This window comes from Numenius arquata, chromosome 12, assembly GCF_964106895.1.
Source record: "Numenius arquata chromosome 12, bNumArq3.hap1.1, whole genome shotgun sequence".
NCBI lineage: Eukaryota > Metazoa > Chordata > Aves > Charadriiformes > Scolopacidae > Numenius > Numenius arquata.
Window position 1 is genome coordinate 33,581,120 of NC_133587.1, and position 23,566 is coordinate 33,604,685.

A 23,566-nucleotide genomic window follows, 5' to 3' on the forward strand; every position below is an offset into this window, starting at 1 on the left:
ATTCCATTTATACTCCTAAATATCTTTAACGTCACTGTTAGCAATTTCTTTATTCCTAATATGTGCTAGCTGTGTGTTTGCCTTTCAGACTTCTGCTATTACATTTCATAAGCCATTAACATGCCTCTTCCTTCCCATTTTTTTGGTCAGCCACTTCTTCAAATCAGCTGCTCTTATCCACCTCAGGGCAGCTCCTTAGGACACCCAGTTGTGAGCTATGGGATGCAGCCAGGATGCTCACCAAAGTCCCAGGCTCCCGTTTGTCACTAAAATGATCACGATCACCACCACTGGTACAGCAGAAATTGGGAGGGGGGAAGAAATAGAGCTGCAGCACAGTCTTTACGGCTGCCAGATAAATGCTTGCTGTTAATAGCTATATGCATACTGTTAATCATGGCTGCCCTCCACACTTCTTGTCTTATGGCTACATATTGATTCTTTCGGAGTTGTGAGTGTGTTTTTGTTGTCCATGCTGGGGAGCTGGGGGCAGCAGAGCTCCCTGTGACAGGAGCACCTATTCTACGTTGAAGCTGAAGGGCAGAGTATGCCGTGCAACACACGCTCAGCTCCCTCTTCGCACATGCATCTTGATTTCACTCCTCTTGAAACCTCAGAAAAGAGGAGGGCTGTAGACGCATCAACAGGTTACAGGGCAAACAGAGAAAGCCCAGGCTGATGGACCCGGGTAAACACATCCCTCACTTCTAACCGTAGACCTACCCCCGTGCAAGCATTAACAAACAGGGACAACTGTTTCCACTCCTTTTCAGAGAAACATGTCCTTTTCCTGCTTTTTTTCGTGGAGGAGATGGGGAGAAGAGCTCTTTGCCTCTTTTGCAGAAGTATTTTTCATGAGACATTGCCCACAGCCTGGGAGGCAAGTACTGCCCCGCAGTGTGGTGGCACAGTCCCCCGCAGTGCTCTGCACTGGCTCGGGGACCTGCCTTGGGGCTGTGGGGCACAGGACTATGCCCACAGCATGTCCCCACAGGCAGCTTTTCCAGCATCACTGCCTTTTCATGTCTTGACTGTCTCTTAATACAAAATTAAAGCCATACTAAGGATGTGGTAGAGCTGCCAGGGAAGAAGATAACAGAAAATAATATGGGACTTGTCGGTGCTATGTAGCATCAAGAAATTTTCCTTCCCTAAACAAACCTGAAATGGAAACCCGAGCTTATTCAACTACGAGTAGAGGGTATTAAAAAAAAAAAAAACCAGCCACTCCTCTGTGATCAGAGCTCTATTAACTGCCTTGAAAATTATTCCAAATACACTTTTTTGTAGATAACAATAGACAATCCTTTTGACTGATTTGTTAAAAAAGGTAAAGAAAGACCATAAAATTATTGCTTATCAGAGAAAGAAGCAGCACCATTTAAAATAACACGAAATTGTACTTCATGAATTATTCACAAGGACTGATGTTACACTATCATTATTTCTGGCTTTCCTTTTTACTGCATAGGATTTTGTGTCAGTTGTCTCCAACCCAATAAAAGAGGTGGGTTTTTTTTAATTAATCAAACCTGATTTTTCTGATTATTTTTTCTAATTTAAAATGCATATATTCCAAGCAGTGAGTTGTCATCACAGTGTCATGTTGAAAAAGAAGATAGATTTCGTTACCGCTAGCAGGGTCTAATACATGCAGCGAAATAGGCGCTTGAACACTGACTGGTGTTTCTCTACGTGTTGTGCCAGCTGCTGAGAAGCCAAAGTGTGATCCCAGTTGTATGCTGGCATTAGCAGTTACAAACTCCATCCTGTTCAATGTGAATTAAGCTCACTGAATTTCACAGAAGTTCTCCCATATAAAACCAGTGTGATTCAGATTTCGTGTCTGCAAAAGCAGTTTTCTGATTGAACATAACAGTCAACACCTCTTGCAATTACCTGGTGATTTTGATTTTCCTTTTCCAACACATAAATATGCAGGGCTACAAATTCTGTATTATGGAAGGTCTTAATGATCATAGCACACTAGAAGTGAGAGTAACTCTATTAAAGTCAGTAGAAACATTGATTAGACTAGCCAGAACTCTCTGGTTTTATTGGTAGAGCTGTGTCTCGAAGCAGATGGGTGTAGACATTTTGTGTTTATGGCCATGACTGTCTTGAAAGCACAGCTCATAACTGTAGTCCATAAGATCTCAGTCACTTCTCCATATCCAACTTATTTGCTGAGCAAACCTTCATATCTTTTCTTGCTTACTGTCTCTTCTGTCAGCATCTTTCTGAATCATTTCTATTGCAAGCTCTGTGACTGCAGCACTGATGTTTTGGGAGACCATGTAGGGAACACAGCATTGTTTGCTTTGTGTGTAATAACCCAGCTCAAGGCAATATGACCATCCATGAATACATTAACATTAATACAAACAATTTCCTTAATTGTTTTGGGGGAAGAAACTGAAAAAATTACCTCAAAAAGTATAAACATCAGGAAAAAAGAATTAGAAGGCACTATATTTCTTACAAATCTTATGATTTGGAGAGTTTTGATTTGCACATGGTATTTGATTACTTACAATGAGAGAAATCTTCCCACAAGCAGTTGTCTACAGAAAGCTGTACTTCTGCTGGCTGTCTACTGGTCTTCAGAGTTCATGAAGAGAAGCTGGCAACACTGAGGTGTAATTCAGACTATCCAAAAGCAAATATATAAAATAGGCCAGATGAATCACCTCACAGGTCAGTTCCTCTCTGTTGACTATAAAGAGAGTCTGCAGCAATTAGCTCAGCTACAGACATCTAAACTCTAGTTACCCAGAATAGCTGAAACAAATCCCACCGCTTGTGTCAGCAAACTGAAAATGGCTTATAATAAAACCCATTTTCTTTTCAACAGCTCAGCTATGACGTGAAAGTCTGGACTATCACTGACACACAAAAAAAGAACATTAGCCGGGTCGAGGTCCCCCCTGCCTGGCTGTGAGAGGAGACCCTGCCTACTAGACCCCGAGGGGAGCTCAGGCTTTCAGCAAAGCACCAGAAAGACTCATTAACTCACCAGATCATTAGACTGAATCTTCAGTCAAAGACGGCGTGTCATTTATAGACACATATAATGCAACTAATAATTGGTAGAATTTCTGAAAATAAAATGTGGCGAATTCCCTTCCCACTCTCCCAGCTGTCCCCATCAGCACGGCGTTAGCCAGAACCCAGCCGGTATGCTGACACAGCTCCCCAATTTCCTTTCCCCTGCTCCATTTCCTTTGCAAATTGAAAACTATTAGGAGTCTTTAGGCAAATAATAGAAACCTAATGCAGGTGCCTGTTATAAATCGTTCGCTGGTTACTTTTAACCTAATGTCTCCTCAAACATTACTTCGCAGAAGGTGGTGAGAGGAAGAAATGCCTCATGAACTCTGACAATCAGTGGGTCAGGAGTTAAGGTCATCATAATGTAGCCCATTTCTTCTTGTTTGTCAAATGACCTGAACACAGTTAGATCCCTGGGGCTTTCATCTGAGATTGGCTCCCCTCGGTAAGAACATGGGTCTTGCAAAGAGCAATCCTCATCTAGGATCATACCCTGCTGTACAGCCCGAGGCAGGGAAGGGGCCATATGGCTGGCAGAGCCAGGTTAGTGCTGGTTTAGGATTTTGCCACACCCAATGCTATAGCTTTCCTAGGCACAACTTGATGATGTGCTTGGTCAAGGTCTGCCACATGTCTGAGGTTAAATTAATCAATGTTTAGGAGGTAGCTTGACATTCGTAAATAGAAATAATTTGATAAATTTCAAGTAATCTGCAGGCAAAATAGGAAGTAAACATTAATAACAAGAGTTAGTAATGACTGGTTTTTTATGCAAAATAGACAAAAGTACAGAATGCTTATTAATTCTGAATCACTGCAGTAAATATCTAGGCTTAAGAGTTGAAAATGTTGCCTAAAATGCCAATGTGATCAGTCAACGTTAAAATTTGCCTTCATCATCTAGGCATCACGTGTCTTATTCTCAGAGACGAATTCCTCCTATGTTCACTGGAAATAATACCAAGCATTTCACAGGGGATAAACCTCCAACTCTATGTATGTACAAAATAAGGCACGCAAGAGGACAATCTGTTAGCATATATGCTCCTGAACACATTGGGCAACTGTCAGGGTGTTGGAAGTATTTGTCATCATGCTGGGTACCCTCACATGTAGCACTGAGTGGTGCTACATTGGTCACAGATCACTTTCCCCATTTGGCTCCCCAGCGAGGTGTAAATATTTCAGAGCTAATGCATAAGTCATGTACACCTGTGTTTCCGAGTGCTGTAGTTGTGAGACATAACTCTTGGGTATTTCTGAGCATGGAGGAACATGGATTATTTTCTGTCATTGCAAATGGAAAATACATGGAGATTTTTAATGTTTAACACTCAGACTGGTTCTGCAAATTCTTGGAAGCCGTTGCCTGCAGCCCCAGGCAACATCTAAGCGATGTTCTGCAAACATGTGCACCTTGCCAGGACTGGCAGTCACCCCAGGCTGTGTCCACACGTGACTACCTACTGGGGCCCCATATCACTGACAGCCAACATATGGAGTTAATTCACCCAAAAATGTACACCCCAACACACTTGCTATTACTGTGCAGGTGGACAGGACATTGTGACAGCAAACAACATCAGAGGGATTCATATCATTGCTGCATCAGTGGGTGTTGGGTGCCTCTCTGCTTCCTTTGTGAATAAATCCAGACCTCACAGAAAATCCTGGGTGCATTCATCATCTTACACTCATGCTAGAAAAATGAAAGAGTTAAGCTTATTTATGGATAAAATGTATGAAATAATAAAAGACACCACTCTGTGGGCTCTACTGATTAGAAGGGGTGAATGAGGTATAGCTCCTGGAGAGCAGGAGAGCAGGATGGCTTCCCCAGATGGTTTGCTTTGTATATGCAGAGCCTGGTGCTTTGACTGTGGGGTGAAGGAGGAGATGGGGAGGCATATTAGTGGTATGCTAATGTAAGAAGGAAGCAGTTGCTCTCACTGCCCTGAGAAGGAGTACTGATGCAGGTCCTCAGGTGCAGGCAGAAAGGCTCATGGGTTTCTGAACAAGGGAACTGCCCCCTGGTGTACTTCTGCTGTTCTGAGGAAAATAAGACTCTGTCTACATTGTTAAATAAATAAAATAGAACGCAAAAAATAGCTGATTTTTATCATGGACCTTACAACCAAGGAAAATACTATATACTGTTCAGGAACAACCTGCTCTAGGTGGACCTGCTCTGGCAGGGGGGTTGGACTAGATTATCTCCAGAGGTCCGTTCCAACCCCTATCCTTCTGTGATTCTGTGAAAGTATATGCTACTTTTTGAGATGCTGAATGGGATGTAAATACCTCTGTTGCAGGCAGTGCCTCATGAAACGTTTGGTGTTAATCCATGTGAAAGACACAGTTAACTTAAATGGACATGATCTAAGATACTTATTATTTTTCTCATGACATTAGAATTCTCTTTGTAGAGAAAGAGCCATTTGTCCATCTCAACCTATTATCTAGTAATAAAACTGGGATAAACACAAACACTGTAATTGCATCTCTCCATTCTCCCATGTGCTCCCATCCTTCCCTTCTTGGGTTTTCTAGATTGCCAGCTTTTCTTGGTTTCATTTTTGGGTTTTTTGTTTAATAAATACTCCCAAACACTTTTTTAGGGCCACATTTATAGTGACAAATAGAGATTGAACTTGTAGCACAGGCATACAGTGAGGTGTACTTTGTCACTAGTACCTTTAACAACTTCTGTATGAGACTGTCACAACGAGGGGGTCAGATGTGATTAACTGGATTTTTCACAATACATATACCTCTCCTACAAATGTCACAATGCTGCAACGCCACAATACTACTAAACTTTTGGACTACTGATGTATCTATCACATTGATATAGGCATGAGATAATTTTGGTATCATTAAGCAAGGTGACAGTGTTATAGCATGTCATCCACCACCAGTCCCAGTGCTGTGTGGAGCTTATGAAGTATTATTGGTCCTATTTACTGACTGGGACATCACTGGCAGCAGTAGCCCTTTAGGTTTAAAATATAGTTTCTTCCTCCATTTAGCTGTTTTCTCATATCACACCAATAGATCTTATGATAGAACACGCCCCCAACCATGGTGCTTCCAACTCAAAAAATCTCTGCATTTTTTTATTTTTTCTGCCGTTCAACAGGCTTCATCATAAAAGCAATATTGCTGACTCTATAAAATAATTCATAAAGTTTTTCTGCAGCTAAAGTAACATCATAGAAACAGCGTCACCATCACCCATGGTGAGATTGTTTCCATTCCCCCGATGAGTACTTGCAGCCTCGGGCCTGCCTTTGTCACTGACTCATCAGACTTTGAGAGCTTGATTCAGTTGTTTAAACATGGGCATCTGTTTTCACTGAATCACTTTATGGTTTTCCATGTGAGATCCGTGGGGAGGACGCAGAACCTCCTGGACACCCCCACTTCCCTGGAGCAGCAGCCAGAGGTTAGTCAGGACACCAAGGGCATCTCAGGTGACACTCCACAGCCAGAACCCTGACAATGCCAGCAGTCTGACTTGCTATACTGTACATGTGTTTGCCTACACACTGTTGTGTACAGCTGCCAAACACAGTCCAACACTCTTAGGCTACCTTGTCACATCTGGAGGAAGCACCTGTCAGCCAGAAAAGTCCTTTTTTCCCAAGAGCTGCTCCTCTGTCCTTTGGTATTCAGAGAGATGCATCCTGAAATTAGCTGTTCAATAAATGATTTCAGATTGGGCTCAGTTCATTCTTAAGGCTTCTTTGAAATTGTCCATATGGCTGAATGAAATACATTACAGAGCAAAACCCAGCTCATGTTGAAGTCTCTAGACATTTTTCCACTGTCTCCAAAGAAATCAGGATTTAATCCCAGAAAGTTTCTGTCTGGACTGGGAAAGGCATGTCTTTCAATTGCCGTCACCGTTATCTGGAGAGGCAATGGAAGAACAAAGCTGGTCTCAGTGATGAATGATCTGCCCCTTAGACCACAGTGAAAAAGGCACCAATGTAGCTACTCCTGAAGAAACAAAAAGGAAACTGGACTGAAAGTCAGATCCGTTTGTTCTCTGAATTTTTTAAAGAGCAGCTCCAGAAGTGTTACTTGCATTTTATTTAGTACTTACAGTGCAACAGCAATGAAAGGTAACATTACAGGGAGTCTGTGTTCCTACCAGAAAATGTCTTCAACAGCTCATAAAAACCTGGCCATTTATCAGCACTGCAGGAGATCTTTATTACCTCCCTACAGCATGTGCTCTCTTATGATGTAGTTATTGATTTAACAAGTAAACTTCGTAGCAAGCTTTTATCTTGGAATTAGCAGCAAGACTGAAATAGAGCTCTTATTATTCTAATAACACAGAGATATGACATTCCTGCATATTCCAAAGGCCATATCATCACCTTTACAAGCATCCCATTAGTGCTGTCCGGGCTGCCATCAAAGTGTGGGCTGTGAGATCTTTAACAATTATGATATCGTACTCACCCCCGGCAACTTCACAACCCTTTTGTTTTTCTTCCTACAGGTTTGGACATCAGGCAAGCTCAGGTTATTGTGCTGTCCTCGGGTACCAAATGTATAAATGGGGAATACATTAATGACCAAGGGCTTGCGGTCAACGACTGCCATGCAGAAATCGTGGCAAGAAGGGCATTTGTTCACTTCCTCTACTCACAGCTGGAGCTACACTTAAGGTAACTGAATTCTGTTGATGCCTGGGGAATGTTATATGGCCTTCAGTGGAACAGATCCATCCTCCAGACATTTGAACTATTTGTTTCTTTATGTTGTTGTTTCTGAGACTTTGGCTGGTGAAGGACCAATACACTGCGCAGAAAAAATGAGAGAGATAGTTAGAGTGTTGGGTCATGAGCTCCTTTACTTCAGCTGATTTTCTTTCAGTAGCTATTAGATATGTCTCATAAAGTTGGGTTTTATGAAGCCTGATGATTTTGTACAAATCTTTACGTGCAGGCTTATTAGCATCATTCACTGGCCAGAGACTGGAAGGGGGGCATTTTGCTCACTGCAGACATTTTCCTGTCTTCATTCTGCTGCTGAAATATCTCTAGGAAGTGATTTATTGATCATTAATGCCTTCATTGACTCACTAGAGAAGCAATGAGTGTTAACAGTACAGTAAACTTTGTGCCGAAGTGCAAGATGCTATCACTCACTCCTTCTTTATGATGTTTTAAAATGTTATAGCATGTAGTCATTACAGAGGAACTATTATTCCCGTCTTCGGCCAAACCCACCTTGTTACCATTTAAATGGTTAATGGGTCATACGCTGCCAGGAAGATGGTAACAAGTAGGGTACCACAGAGGTCTATTCTGGGACCTCACTAATCATGACTACCAACAGTCTGGAAAAAGCTATGTAGTGCTTGCTTATAAGCTTTGCAGAGGACATCAAATTGCGGGGAGGACCAGTCAATATGCTTGAAGACAGAACTGCCATCCAGACAGGCTGGAGGACCGGGCCAGCTGGAGCTTTGGCAGAAAACTCAACACAGACAAATGGAAAGTCCCACACCAAGGAGGAAAGAATGACCTGCATCAATACAGGCTAGAGCCCTACAGTCTGGAGAGCAGCTCTGGTGAAAAGGGACAGGGTTTGTAGGCAAAGAGCAAGCTGAACATGAGACTGCAGTCTGCGGGGCAGCAAAAAGGGTCAACAGGATCTTGGCCTATATGAAGAGTCAGCCAAACGATGTGATCATCCGCCACTACTCAGAACTTATTAGACCACATCTACAATACCATGTGCAGTTTTGGCTGCCCCAATACAGGAAAGACATCTACCATCTGAAGCAGGTTCAGCAGAGGCCACCTGGATGCTCAGGGGCAGGAGAACTTGGCCTGCTTGGAGGGCCTGAGGGACCTGACTCTGGTCAGCCTGGAGATGGGATGGCAGACCCAGCAGAACATATGTCAGCAATACAATGGATTTGGCATCTTTACCAAGGTGCACAGTGGGAAGGCGAAAGACAACAGGCACACACCAAAACAAGAGAAACTCAGTCTGAATATGAGGACAAACTATCCCCATGAGAATAGGGAAGCAGTGGAACAGGTCACCTGGCAGGACTGTGCAGTCTCCCTCCTGTCCTGGAGGTTTTCAGAACCTGAGTGGAAAAAAGCCCTGAGCAACCTGGCCACCTGCGTTAAGCAGAAGGTTGGGCTAGAGACTTGAGGTCCTTTCCAGCCTGGATTATCCTATGATTCTATAAAGACTGAGCAGAAGTGAAGCTGAGGCAGCATTTATTATATTGAAGGAATCAAGGAATGAAGGAAGCAAGGAAAGAAAACAAACAAACCCCCCCTTATCTATAGGTCATTCTTTTGCCCTCCATTTTTGCTTGCATTTTCATGTGACTTTATCTGAAGGCCATTAACCTCAGTGCAAAAACTCCCTTTGACTTCAAAAGGTTTTCCGTCAGGTCACCAACACAAGGATTAATCTGAGCAGGATTGTGTGTTCTTGTGAGGCCCCTATGATACTGTTGCACCAAAGCAACAATAATAGGAATAATGGTTATTTTCACTTCAGGCTGGGGTTGAAGGCAAGAGAGTATATTGAGTAGATGAGCTTGGCTAACAAAGGGGGACAAGAGCCTTGAAGGATTTAATCAAAAACTATATTCTCTCTATTTCAATCTGAATTGCTTTCAAGTTTACATTAAATTATTATGTTTTCAGCAATGTAGCAGCCCTAGTACTTGCTTTGTGTTACTATCTCTTGGGAAACAAGTGCTACCACTGTATCTTAAACTATTGTATTGATCCACCTCCCTGACATGTTCAGTCATATTATTATTTTATTTGGATCAATGTTAACAATCTTTTGTTAAGAGAATCCTCAGTGCAGCACATGCTCTGTTCACAATAACTTCAAATCACACTCTGTTCAGCCAAGAGCAGACACGGTTGCTTCCCTGACCAGCACACACGATAAAAATCTCAACCAAAATTGTCAAGGCTAAGCACCTTTGAAAGACAGAGCTGGACATATTGTCAAATCAGATTTTGCTTCCTTAAAGTCCATGGGGAAGCAAACCTGTGTGTTATAATATATTCTTCAATTCTAGTGTTTATTGCTACACTCAGTTTTCTGCCATCATCGGGAGCTTTTTCATATGGCAAGAAAACTGGGGTGTTCAAAATGAAATGAAAAATGCATTTTCTGCACATTGCAGTCACATTTACCCCTTTTTCTCTAGAAAAAGAGACAACTTGCAATCGCAGAGAAATCACATGGTGCTACTGCATAGCTAAAAGAACACGACTTTTAGGACAGACATGTTAACTCAGCTGCACTGGGACTCCCTGTCCACCAGCTCCTCAGGCTTGGGGGAAACACAAACATGGTTTCTATGTTGTTATGCATTTACATTAGCCTAATCCAAATTTAACTCCTGTACCAGGCCAGGAATCTGTTGTACAAAGTCATACGTGAACTGAGACCAAAAAGATGGTTCCCTAACCTCCAAAAAAATGAAAGCATGGTTCTTGCCTCAAAGAGCTTAAGTTTTGCATCTCTCCCTATGGGACAGGCAAGTTTGTTCTGTGTAGAGTATTCCCTGTTTTCCACTTATCTTAACCTATCACCAAGTCTACCTGCTCAAACTGATCTCTGCAGCTGGATTTCAAACTTCAGGAACTTCCAGTGTAATAATTATTTTTTTATATGATGCTGTCCTTGAAAAGGAACCACTTTTCTGGAATTTACAAATACTGCCATTAACCTCAGTGAAAGCAAAACATGTACTTGCCTGAGTTTAGCATGAAGGCTTCCAATAGCAGGGACAAGCAGGCTGGAGAAAACAAGGGCCAGGATAGAGAAGTAATGGCCAAGAGAGATGGATGCACTGAGTTGAATTTACTTCTTGACACCTTACTTGAGATGTCTAAAAGTTAGTCAGTCGAGCGTGAACTAGATCCCCAAGGCTCCTTTTATCACCAGTGGAGAGAGATGGGCATCTCTGGAGTGGAACTCAGCAGATCTATTCAACTGTCTATTATGGGTGAGATGAATTACCAGGTACTGGGGCAAATTTTTTCCATTTCTATAAAGAGAGCACAGGGTGATTGCTTCAGATATTTAAACTGCAGAACAATCCCATCCACAAGCCAAAGTTGCAGCAATATGTAAATTACAGGTTTTTTCCTTCTCTTCATATTGCTGACTTTCCTGACTTTTTTTGGGAAAGAGAGTTCCAGAATGGGAACTTTATCCTCTCTAAGAAGCAGGAGTGACAAATACTTCAAAAGAAAACTTTCTTTCAACAATTCATTGTCTAGAGCTTGAGTTAAATAAAAGCTAAAAGCACAACTAAAACCTGACAGCTTCTAACCAGTCTGATTAAAACCCTTAGCCCTCCCAGATCTCATTTTTATGACAACCATAATCCTCCAGTTCTCAAGACTTTCACGAAAAAGATGAAAAGTAAGACGTCAATTTTCTGATGTACAGAAGAAGAACAAGAAAGAGCTTTTGAGAAGCTTTTTTGAAAAATCACCATCAAAAAGTACACAAATACCATATTCTGTTTCTCTTTCAATGATGGCAGTAAAATTCATGTTGATTTCAGTGGGATTATTTATACCAACTGGCCAATAGGGAAGAAAAGAAAATCCAACTCTTCTTTTTTAAAGAAAAAAAACTAATAGCCTATTCTTAAAATAAATCAGTACCCTAGCAGTCTTGCTGCTGCAGTGGCCCTGCAGGTACTGGAGGAATGATTTTACCAGAAGCTAAGTTCTTCCAGTGAGTCAGATGCAAACCACTGTTTATTTTGTACATAAAAAGCAAGGAATAGTCTTCATCTGGTCCAGCTAAGTTGTTTTTTTCCTCAGGAAAACCAGCTGATGGTTATACATCTATGATTTGTCCTACTAGCCTCTCAATGGACACAAGTCCTTCTCTTTTAAGCCTGCTGTTAGTTTCTGTAGGATGCCGCACTGTAGCGTATAGGACTAGAAACTTCCCATACATATGTTTACATGCTAAAAACAGCTCCTCTGCATCTCTTTTAGAAAGTAAGGCCTTGTTTCAGAAAAACACTTTGCATACATTAAACCATAAGTACGTGCTTAAATCTTCTTGAAGTCAGCTCAAAACATATGCATGTGTTATGCTAAATAATGAACTTAAGCACAAGATTAGAATTTAGCATCTTCTTAAATGTTCCCCTTGAATCAGCCTCAAATCCTAGCTCTCCCACAGAAATTCATAACAGACAAAGGTTTAGAGAGAAATTCTGCTTTTGTAGCCACTGCCAGCATGTGGAAACGACTCTAATAATGAATGACTCTAATAATGAATGGGCTTACCATGGGCTGCTCTCTTCATTGCAAAGTACTGCTACTGCAAACTCATTGTCCCCATCACAGCTCAAAACTACTATCCCAGAGGGAAGGCAGAAGTGTACAGGTGGTGGGAAAGAAGTGACTTTGCAGAAGTGCATCGTGTGCTCTATTTGGCCCAGTTTTACAAGGTCCCTGGGTCCCTCTGAGGTTTGAAATCCCCCAAGCCTCCTATGCACAAGACTCCCTGCAAAGCCCCCATAGGTGATATTGCATCCCAAACTTGTTTCTAACAATACTCTCAGAGCTTTCTTATTAGACCTATTCAGCCACTGTGTGGGGATGAATCTCATGTTTGAGTTCAGAAAACCATCCCAAAGGCAGGTCAGGACCATATGTGATACGGAGGATCTCAGCCTCCTGGAGGAAGAGTCAAGCTGCCTTGCCCTCCAGCCCTGCCATCTATTTTTAGAGCAGCTGTCTATCACCCAACTCATCAGCCACACTGGCCACAGACCCTTCTTGGTACTCAGGGAGAAGGAAGAGAGCGAGGTTAATCACTGAAAAACAATAACCAGTAAAAACAGGATGGGTGCTGATTACTGTGAACTCCTGAAATCCAGTCCAAAGAATGACTGCTCCAACCCTACATAGCAACTGTTTCTAAGTACTGCAAGCTGCCCCCCTCTTCTCTGGTGAGGTTTAACATAATAATAGCAGGCGTTAGGACTGCACAGCTTTGTATTCTCCCAGCTGATTTTGCAGTGAATTATTTAAAACTAACTGCAATCGCTCTGAAGTCCAAGCAGCAGTACTTACAGGTATTTTATTAGTTCAGAGGCTTGTATCAGGGCGATAATATAATTAGTGCAGTTGGGAAATTCCACCACAGCCAGCAGAAAATGAAGGAGCTGCATGTGGCTCAGCAGCCAGTGTGGCTCCCTGTCCCTGACAGGCGAGCTAATGTGCCTGTAAATTCCTCCTGACAGCAAACGCATCCCGGCATCAAAAAATGACAAAACACCCAAACCATGGAAGAGTGACAGCCAAACAGCTTCAATAGCACAAAGGCTGCACCGGGAGAAAACAGGCAGAGGCAGCTTGGATTAAAGCCAGGGACTTGCTCCAAGGCTGAGTAGAAAGCCCCCCTGTTTACACTAACAGGAGGCAGAGAAACCAGCAGAAATCGCCTTGGTTAATGGGCTGTCCTATAGTGAATTAAACGGGTAGGATTCTGGCTTATTAAGAGCCTCCTAGGAAAATCATTACCTGCAGGTGCCGTTCCATTCAGAGATATTCCTGCAAAAAGACCCTTGAGTTGTGGAGGGAAGGACCAGGGCATCAGAGGGGAAGGAGTCTTTCATCATAATTTCACTAATCACATTTTCACCTTCAAAATTATAATCACGACCATCACCCAAATGTACACATTAGAGGCAGCTGTCTGTCAGAGAAATCACCCATGTCTTCCCAAATGTAAATCATCTGAGGAACCGCACAGCAGCGTAGCCTTAATGCGAGCTACTGCTGCAAACTGCAGGACTGGGAGGGTCTGGCCTCCCGGGCAGCTGTTGCTAATGGAATATGTGCGCTGTGTCCCCATCTAGCTGCTGAACCACTGTGAAAATAAAAGCTTCATCTTAATAAGTATCTTTTTCAGCTGAGAAAGGCCCGTACAAGTTTGGTCCTCACTTTTCAGGACGGCTTCTGATTTCCAAAAATGCTGAGGGACCAAGAAGAGGTTACTGGCTCAGATGGAGCACTTGTAGGTGCCTCTGGTTGAACGGGGAAGAAAAGTAACACCTGGGGAGTGGGTTGGCAGGGGCTGTAAAATCTGGGTGCTTCATTAGAGGCCCTTTTCAGCGGAGCATATAAACACACATCTCGGTTGCAGTGATGCTAATGGGATTTAAACACGTGCATAGGCATTGTGATGAGCAGAGCTCATGTGTTCACATGAGGGCCTAAGAGAACTTTTCCTTTCTTCACGCACCAGAACCTCTTTAAAACCAACATGTTTATGCAACCATGCATGTGAGGAAGGAGAGTCACCCTTCAAAAATCCACAGGTTTTGTCATTAGAATACATTCTAGGTAAGCAAGCCAAAAGCATTTTGACAGCTTTTACCCCCTTCACACATTTCTTCACTTGGAGAAGCTTATTGTTTTTCTCTTGTTGTCACTAGGGGAAATATATGATGCCAGGTGCTAATAAAAACAAACAGAGAGAGGAAAACAGAGAGAGAGAGAGACCAGAAATGTTTCTGATTTGGCGTGTAACAAATGACCTGGAACCTCTTTTGTGATCATAGCAAGCGGCGAGAAGACTGGGAGCGATCAATCTTCGTGCGATTAAAAGAGGGAGGCTACAGGCTGCGGGAGAACATCCTGTTCCATCTGTACGTGAGCACTTCACCCTGCGGAGACGCACGCCTCAACTCCCCCTACGAAATCACAACCGACTGTAAGAAAAAAAATAATTCTTCCCTCTCCTTTTTCCCTTTTGCCTAGTTTTTTTCCTTTTTTTTTCCTTTTTATTTTTAAGATCAGTCCTTTCTTTCTTTGCTTGCAGAGAATGTGTTTCAGTTGAGAGCAGAAACACTGTGGGCTGTATGGTGTTTGTGTGTCTGTGCAACTGGTGCTCAGTCCTGTGTACTGGAGGAAGATTTGCAGGGAAAATCAGAGCTGGGCATGGTAGTGGGAGACTGCCCTGCATGCCTGAGGGAGGCTCAGTGGCTCTGCTGGGAGATACGTCCCCAACAGCCTGCATTTCCTAGCAGGAAATGCAACCCCAACAGTAAATAAATGCCTTGGTAAGGGTCCTTACGATGTAAGAGATACTTGGAGCCACAGCTGTGGGCTAGACCAGAGATTCAGGTCTCTAGCTGGGGATGCCTGGACTTTTCTTACACCCATCCTGAGCTGTCCAGGTTGCAGCAGCTGGAGCCTCGGGTAGAGAGATGAGATTATATGATATGATATGCTATGGGACATCTATAGCGTTGGTCGAAGTTCAGGCTGTATGTTCAGGTGTATGCCACCGAGAGCAGAGCTTGTTGTCCATGAAGAGACATCCCATCTCCACCACATTAACCCAGTACTCTCATCTCCTCACCCCCCAAACATGCGTGTCCCTGTCATTGCTCCACCATCACAGAGGCATGTCCTCGTTGCATACCCACTGCAACAGCTTTGCCCCTGCCTAGCCACAGGGGATGCCCCCAACAAGGGACAGGGGACTTGAGAGGTCTGGGGCTTATTATCACACGTGCCTGTCACTCCATGGTCCAATGCACAATGTGGAAGGTGCACTCATCTCTGCCCCTGGGTATTGCTTCTCATACATGCATTTTACAGTGCTGTAATACCCATGGTGCTGGCTGCTAAATGTACCTATAATGAGAAATAGTCCTTGCCCTGGCTACCTTGAATGTGAAGCAGGCAAGACAGAAGAACGGATGGAGGAGGAAGCATAGACACAGGAATGTAAAATTAATCATCCAAGGTCACACAACGACCTGACTTCCTCACAGGCAAATCCATCAGATGGTGGTTTCACTCCTGGTTCTTATTTGCACAAGTTATTTATTAACGATTAGGTATTATTCTCCCCAGACTGGAATCTTTTTGTCATGTATGAAACAGCAGCTTGCTGGGGCGAGAAAGCAGAATGCGCCTATTCAGGAAAGAAATACACTTCCTTACCTGACATGATTTCTACATTCTGTCAGCAGCATTTATAAAATGAAAAAACGTAAGTAAATGTTTAAAAGACAAAGAGCAAATTGACAAATTCCTGACGAGGTAACAAAAGGAGGAGACCGCATCATCTTAAAAACAAAATTAAAAATAGAAAAGCAAGTGCCTCTGAATATCAAAAATGAATAGTGAATTTGGCCTCCCACTTCATGTGTGCACCCAGAGATATCTAAAAAGGCTTTTTTTAAAAGGTCCTCATGTTTTCCAGAAGGCAGGCTTCCTGGGGCACACCTTACTTCCATCAGAAGTGGAAGCACCAAAATCTGTAATTTTTTTTCAAATGTGGTCCATTCTCAAGAACAACTAAGACTCTCCAGGACTGATTCTGTTCTTTCATGTCCGAGGAAGCAGGTGCTTTCGGCAGCTGACAGGCAGTGCTGCCTGTCGATATGCAGCTGAACCCAGCCCTGGAGGTGGATCATGGATTGCTTCAACAAAAACATAAATCTGGCAGATAATGAGGGAATGCTTCTTCAGATAACAATATATACAGCAGGCTGTGTTTAAAAATATACAATCACACAACACCTGACACTCATACAGTAAACTTGTACTGGGCTCACAAAAATACTTTTCAACAATACTTGTTGATTTTTACACCAATTATTGTCCCACTGCAGAACCCGAGGTAGCAAGCGTGGCTTACCCAAGGTTACGCAGTGACTCAGTAGTGGGACTTGAAGGGGCACTACATCTGGTTTATATTTCACTCTTTTAAGCAGATCCCTCTACCTTTGTCCTGTGCTCTTAAAATAATTTAGCTCTGTATAAAAAGCCATGCTGCCAAAAGCTGTCCTTCAGTAAGATAAGCATTTCCTTTTAGCTCACATTATCCCAGACACATCTGGGAAGATAAGTATTTTATAATGTTTATCATTCAGATCTTCTCTTTTTTTTTTTTCACTAAAGAAATAACCTTTCTTTCATCCAGTAATGACAAGAAACTCCAGATGAATGCTGTTTCATTTCTTAAACAACAAAGAAGCCTCTCCTAGCGCTAGCACAAGCCATCAAATGTTACTGATTATTCTCTAAAGATGCATTAACATTTAAAAACAGTGTCTCGCCATGTGGTTTCTGGTTTTGCAAAGGAATATGATAAGCCTTTATCAATATAGGGAGTGAGTAAAATCCACTTCTCAAATCTCCTTCCAAAATTTCCTATTATCCACCATGTCTCCCCAGCACCCTCAGGGAGACCTCACATTTCCTTCTTATGAGCTTTGTTCTGGTAAGGGAGGAGATAAGCTAGCATGCACTTGAAACCCAGTTTACTTCTTACTGAATAGTGCAGGGTACCAAGTTAGTGGCATGTGTAAAATACAGACCTTACCACGGTTCATGTGAATGGCTGCAATGCAGAGGAGAGGTCCAGGGAGCCTGCACCCATGCCAGGTTCATGCAGGAAAGTAAGAGATTAGGGACAAAAAGAGAATTTTTTTTATTTGCAATGATGCCCTTCTTGGATCAGAGGTGAGCAAACTTGTTTGTTGATACAACCTTAGCCAGCTCCAAGAGAGGCAAAATCCAGTTGGACCAGGGCTGCTCTGAGCATGGAGGGGAGTTTTCTATCTCTTGTTTGATGCCTGTAGGTCAGGACACTGCAAGAGCTTGCAGGGGGTATTCAAGGGCAGTTGAAGCTTTGGGAGAGGCAGGTACAATGCAAGACAGTAGGGGACAAGGCTGAGGGGAGAGGTGCAGGTGTGGGTGACAGCGGGAGAGGAGACCAGCCAGGGTCAGTGGTGCTGCAGGAAGGCTGGGAAATGCCAGAGGGGTTTCAGACAGTTGTGAGAATTTTTATGGGTTTGTCCTGGCTCCTTCTCTCCAGACAGTTTCCTTCCCAAGACTCTTTTCATCATTTTCCAAGGTCACACAGAGGGTTGTAGCACAGCTATATGGTGAAGAGGCAGCGTGTTCCCAGTATCCTCACCACTCTGATTGCTCCTTCCCACACAGCTTCTGCCCCTGCTTCAATTCAGTGCTGTAGGTCAGGGAACCTGGGACAACATCTCCTTTTCCAGTGCCTTTTCCCTTTGTTTACCTCTAAGCAAAGTATGCCTGGATTTCTGACTTCTCCTGAGGCCAGTAAGTTAACGTGGGTTTCCTGGAGGTTTCAAGGGGGCTGTTGTTTTCCATTACAGGACACATACTTCAGCTCATAAGGTGGAGTTGCAGGCATGGCGGCAGCTAGCCCTGTAGTATTTGTTGCATATTTTACACCTTATCCTGAATCTAGGGCAAACCACAGAATAATCAAGCCCTTGATTTGCTAAAGTGCCTTCCTAGCTAATTTAGGGCTTCTTGACTCATCGCCTTTTTTTTTCAAGAGCCTCTTGAAAAGCAAAATGAATTGCTTAAAAAATCGAGCTAATAAATCCTCCATTTCCCCACTCCTCCTTCCCTGGCAGGATTTTACTTCATTGTCCATCTATCTTCTGGCGATGTGCTCCCTCTTTTTCACTACATGGATTGCCAAAGAAAGAGACAAACAGAATTTGCCCCAGGGCTCGTCTCCATTCTTCTCCCCTGGGCTACTTTTCTATCTCTTGCTAACATGCTGTATTGCCTTGTACCATTGACTCCTTGATAGCCCAGCTCCTGTTTTATCCCACGCTCCCTTTAGGTCTGAAACACACCATTGCGTCTGCTCCACATGGGGTCTTCCTCCTGCTTGTCTATTAACCTACAGCTGTGCTGAAGCTCTCATGCACACACATTTGACAGAGCTCTCATCTAAACAGGATCCACTTGCAACCACGTGAGCTGGATCATTGCCTTGGTAGGTGATGTGATGGGGAGAAGATATGCATTGCAGTTAGTTTTCAGAGAAACTGGGGAACTGAAGAGCATCCTGAAAGACAAGTTTGTGCTCTGTACTTCAAGCGTGCTTTCACTGTGCAAACCTATGCTTTCCCTGCTTGTGACTCTGGCTTCTGGATTTTACAGCCCATTCTTGGATAAAATGCTCTCTGTTAACCCCCAAAACTGAGGCTGCCTCAAAGGGTTGTCCTTCTTCCACCGGAGACTCAGCACTCTGTGTTCAGATGGGGCTGACCCAGATTGCATCAGTATATCGCCCCCAGATCAGAGTCCCTGAAAGCCATATCTGAGCAGAGTGGCTGGAGAGGGCCATCTGTAACTACAAGAAAATACAGGTCCTAACAAATCGATATACTGCTACGGTTACAAAAATCGAGGGTAACCATAGGTCCTCCTTTAGGCTTGGATACTACTATTTGTTTCTTTTGTACAAGTGCTCCCAGGTATCGTACCGCTCTATCATGGCTGCAGGCTTGCTGCAGCTTGGGAGACCATATTGGATATTCGTAGCTTTTCAGTGTGTGGAGTAGCTTCCTCCTAGGTTGTAAAGTTGATTTTATGTTGATGAATGGCCTGTCTGTGGAACTGGGGTGAAGGTGCATTATTTTCCTATTTTTCATATGACTGAGCAGAACAATACCTTGGGGGATCTCAGAACAAATTATCATAGAGAACCATGCCCAGAAGTAACATGATAGAAAAAAAATGCACACAACACTGTAGGCTGTAGCACTGAACACTGCCTCGGGAGAAATAATCCTAGCTCTGGATGAATTATTGTGGTCAGCCCAGATTGCTCTGTCATGTAAAGGATGCTGCAGAAACTGCAGACACAGCATCAGGCTGTTGGGTTACTTCAGGGGCTAGGGGACTGGTTATTAAAGAAGGTGAGGAGAAATTGTCCTTTTGCTTCATTAAGACTGGACTGGAATGGATCCAAAAGGTTTGGGTTCAGGGTGTAAGGACCACACCCTTTGTCATCCTCCTTTGAGATCAGGTCCTGTGGAAGCAATGGCCCCTTCCTGCCTGTGCCACTGATACAGCTTCAGTTTACCAAAGTAAATACAAAGGAAATCCAAAGACTTTCTACAGTTAACTAGAAGCTGGTCTATCAAGGAGCTTACATCCCTGCTCAGGACTGTAGGGGAGTGTTCTTCTACTGGGGAAGGTGGGCAAAGGGACTTCAGGAGAAGGAAGTGTGGCTGAGAGGGATCAGTGAGACCCTGGGACATGATGACCATGGCGTGGATGGGAAAGTTTGGCAGGGGACAGGGTCTGTGATGTCCGGCTTTGATGGAGGGAGTGGGCAAGAGACAGCAGTATAAGACCTATGAGGGGTGGGGGGACTCTGGAAAGCTCTGGGATGAGTTGAGCTCCTCTCCTTCCAATGCATAGCACCCACACAACACCTACAGGCAACTGTTTGACCTATCTCCAGCGCTACAAGTAGCTTTTCCTCCCCCAACATCTCCTACTCACTCTCTGCTGCTCCAGAGCTGCCAGGGAGGGAGAGAATGGAAGATAGAGGAGAGGAAAGACTCATGTTGGAGGGACCAGAACAAGTAGAGATGGGGACTGGCCCAAGCCCTTTGCTGTGAACCCTGCAGTCCTTCTGATGTCACCTGAGGGAAAAGCTGCAGAAGCAGTAGCTATTGCATCTCCATGTTCAGATGGACCAATTTCTTAGAGCAGCAGTGCCAGAGGGTCTGCAAATATGTGGTCTGGATGTTCCGGCTGCTGGAAATCCCATTGATTTTGGTAATCCAAAGGAGAGGTCTGATGCCCTACAGAGCCTGCCATGATAGTCCTTTTACCAAACCCTAGGGTCAGCTCTAACCCCTAAACCTGACAGAGAAACTAGTGATGCCCAGGCTTAGAAAGAAGATGGTGAAATTATGGTTTTATTGTTGGTATTGTCATGCTTGACCCCAGAATGCATGTCTGAAAGAGGCTCTTGCTTTGCTACATTGGAAGTCCTAAAGTTTTCAGTGCCAATTAATCAACCTGTGAAAGTTTGCTATTGCTTCATATTTTGTTATTAATCTCCGCCAAGCTGGGTAGTTAGGTTTTTAGTGGAGTTTTACTAAAGCTGACTAGTCAATAACCACTTCACTTCATGGACAACTTTCAGGTCTCAAAGTACTGACTGTCTGGAAAGAAATCAAAACCTGTCAGGCAAATTTTTTAAATAAAATAATTGTGTGAAAGTGGGATGGCATCCTGTATTTTTCATGTCTCCTGGTCAGCAGCACACTAACAAGAGGTAGAAAAAACCGTACTTCATTTCCTTCCATGCCTAGTTCAGGGTGGGCTTTTTCATGCAAGGCCACTTAGACTCAAAGAAGAACTTGAACCTGTATTTCCCAAGTCGTGGATCCGGGCTCCAGTGAATTCACTATCAGCCGAGCTAGACAGCTCCCTTTCTTCAGTCTCTGTTGTAAAACTTTGTCAGAACTGATACATCATGAGAAAACTCTTTGGCTTTCACAATGCATTGAAAATGTCCCAAATCCCTCTCCTTGTGATATTCTTGGCTGCTTTTGCTTATTTGGGTTTTGTTGTTTCAGGGGGAGTTTTAAAGTAGAAAATAAGATTTTTTTTAGAAGGATGTGTCAGCGCATTGTGTGTCTATCTGGGAAAAAAGAAAGAATATGCTGAAAACAATGGATTGCTCAAAGCCATCATTGGCCACAGCTTTGAAAAGCTTTCATGTAAAGCAAAATGTGTTTGTTAGGATTCAGGAAAACAGGTTTCCACAGCTATAATCAGATCCTAATTTTAACAGAATGCTTGAATCGCCAAAGGGAATTGCACTGTATTTATTGATTCTGCTTTGTTATGGGTTTTGCTGCTTTGTAAAACACTGCATTTGGATGCAATGTTCAAATGTGATAAAAAGGCTACATTAATCAGCAAAAGGCCACGGCTGAGAAGCTTTCAGGATAGTAGTAGAAAATTTCACCAAGAAAAGCTGTTTGTCCCAGAATTTTTCCAGCCAAAGGAATAATAATATCTGAGGTTCTCCAAGGTCCCCTGAAGCAGGGACGAAGAGACCGCGTACTCCTGGACACAGCTGCCCCAGTTCCACCCCCAACATCCCATACCCTGCTAAAGATAGGTGCCTCATAACAGCACGTATTTTGGGTGGAACAGATCAAAATATAGTTGGGAAAAATCCCTGTGAGCAAAAATTATACCCAGTCAGACCTAATTTGGTCTAATTTACCTTTCCATGGAGTAGGAGTCACAGGTAAGGCTCATGAGCTGAGTTTTATAAAGCTTGTCAGGCAACTCCAGGTCCAGGTAAGATCTCTGTGGGACTTTTGAAAGCCCTTAAACTCCTGGGGAGTTTCTTAGAGTCTGATGAGGAGAGAAATCTGAAGATAGCTGTATTAGAGTAACAAAAAATTTAATCCTAACCATGACTCGGCTGGTACTTCTCTAAGTAGCCTTGAGCAGCTCACCTTACTCTGGTCATTTCTATTTCCATGCCTTGAAAATGGCAATAAAAGGTATCCAGCTGTCACAACTTTGAGGAAGGCTAATTAATGCTCAGAGCAGGATATTAAAATGGAAAGCACTATATATTCTAAGCACTATTATATCTTTATTCAGAATAATTTAGTAATTACAATCCATAGATTTTTAAGACCAATGGGGACCATTTCCTGATAATTTAGACTGAATTTCTCCAACCAGAGACCGTAGGACTTTACTCAGTAATTTCCATCTACAGCTCCAGAAGCTGAAGTTTAACTAAGGTATGTCTGGTAATACAGCAGGAACCACAGCCTCTCCAGGCTCATACCAACCACAGGGGGGCTGCATAACTGTCAATATTATTGACAGATCACTGTTGTTTCTGTCTCATGGGGTTCGTTTTCTGTTTTCATATTTTGCTGACTTCTTTCACAACATTTTTCTTAAATCACTCTTGAAGATTTCAATTTCCAAACAACAACAAAAATCCCAAAGCCACATGAATAACAGCATGTTTTGTTGATAAAAGAAAGAGGGTTATGATGAATAACACATTCCCTTTATGTTTGTGTAAACTTTTTGATTAAAACATGGCAGGGGAGAGAATTTTTGCCAAATGGGCAATTCCAGTGATGTTGACAATTTTGCACACAAATTATATTTAAAAGATAAAGCCCATCTTTAAAAAAAATATTTTTCATTAAAAAAAAAAAAATAGGAAGAAGGTACAATGATGCATAGTGTAGGACACAGGTGATAAACTGGTCCTCACTGGCCTCCAAGTGATGGGACATCTCGCTCTCCGCACACACCTTCCAGCCACTGCCCTGCCTTTGCTTGATTGCTCAGCCAGGCAGCAGCTCCCCACACCGTCAAAGATGAGATGATTGTTGCTAGACACTAGCTAATGTGCCTCTGTGGCTGGTGACAAGGCTCATGAAGGCTTGAGAGGCAGAAGTTTTCTCCGTCATGGAGTTCACAGTGCCAGCGCAGAGCTTTGCCAGGTCTCTAGGCTTTGCTCTGCAGGGGCAGCTGCACTTCCAAAGGAACGCCATTGCACATCTGATTTTAGATGAGAGGAGCAATTAGCAATTAAAAATAATAATCTTGAAGTGTTGGAGTTGTACTTTCCGTGATTGCCACATGCACAGAATCTT

At 43.1% G+C, this 23,566-nt stretch overlaps 1 protein-coding gene across 1 annotated transcript in view; it reads left to right on the forward strand.

The window, feature by feature from the left end:
• Positions 1-23,566, forward strand: part of ADARB2 (adenosine deaminase RNA specific B2 (inactive)) — a 108,282-nt gene that overhangs the window by 59,585 nt on the left and 25,131 nt on the right. Inside the window, exons 4-5 of the mRNA XM_074157236.1 lie at positions 7,565-7,733; positions 14,663-14,814. Of these exons, the coding sequence (XP_074013337.1) occupies positions 7,565-7,733; positions 14,663-14,814 (321 nt within the window). The remainder of the gene's footprint in view (positions 1-7,564; positions 7,734-14,662; positions 14,815-23,566) is intronic.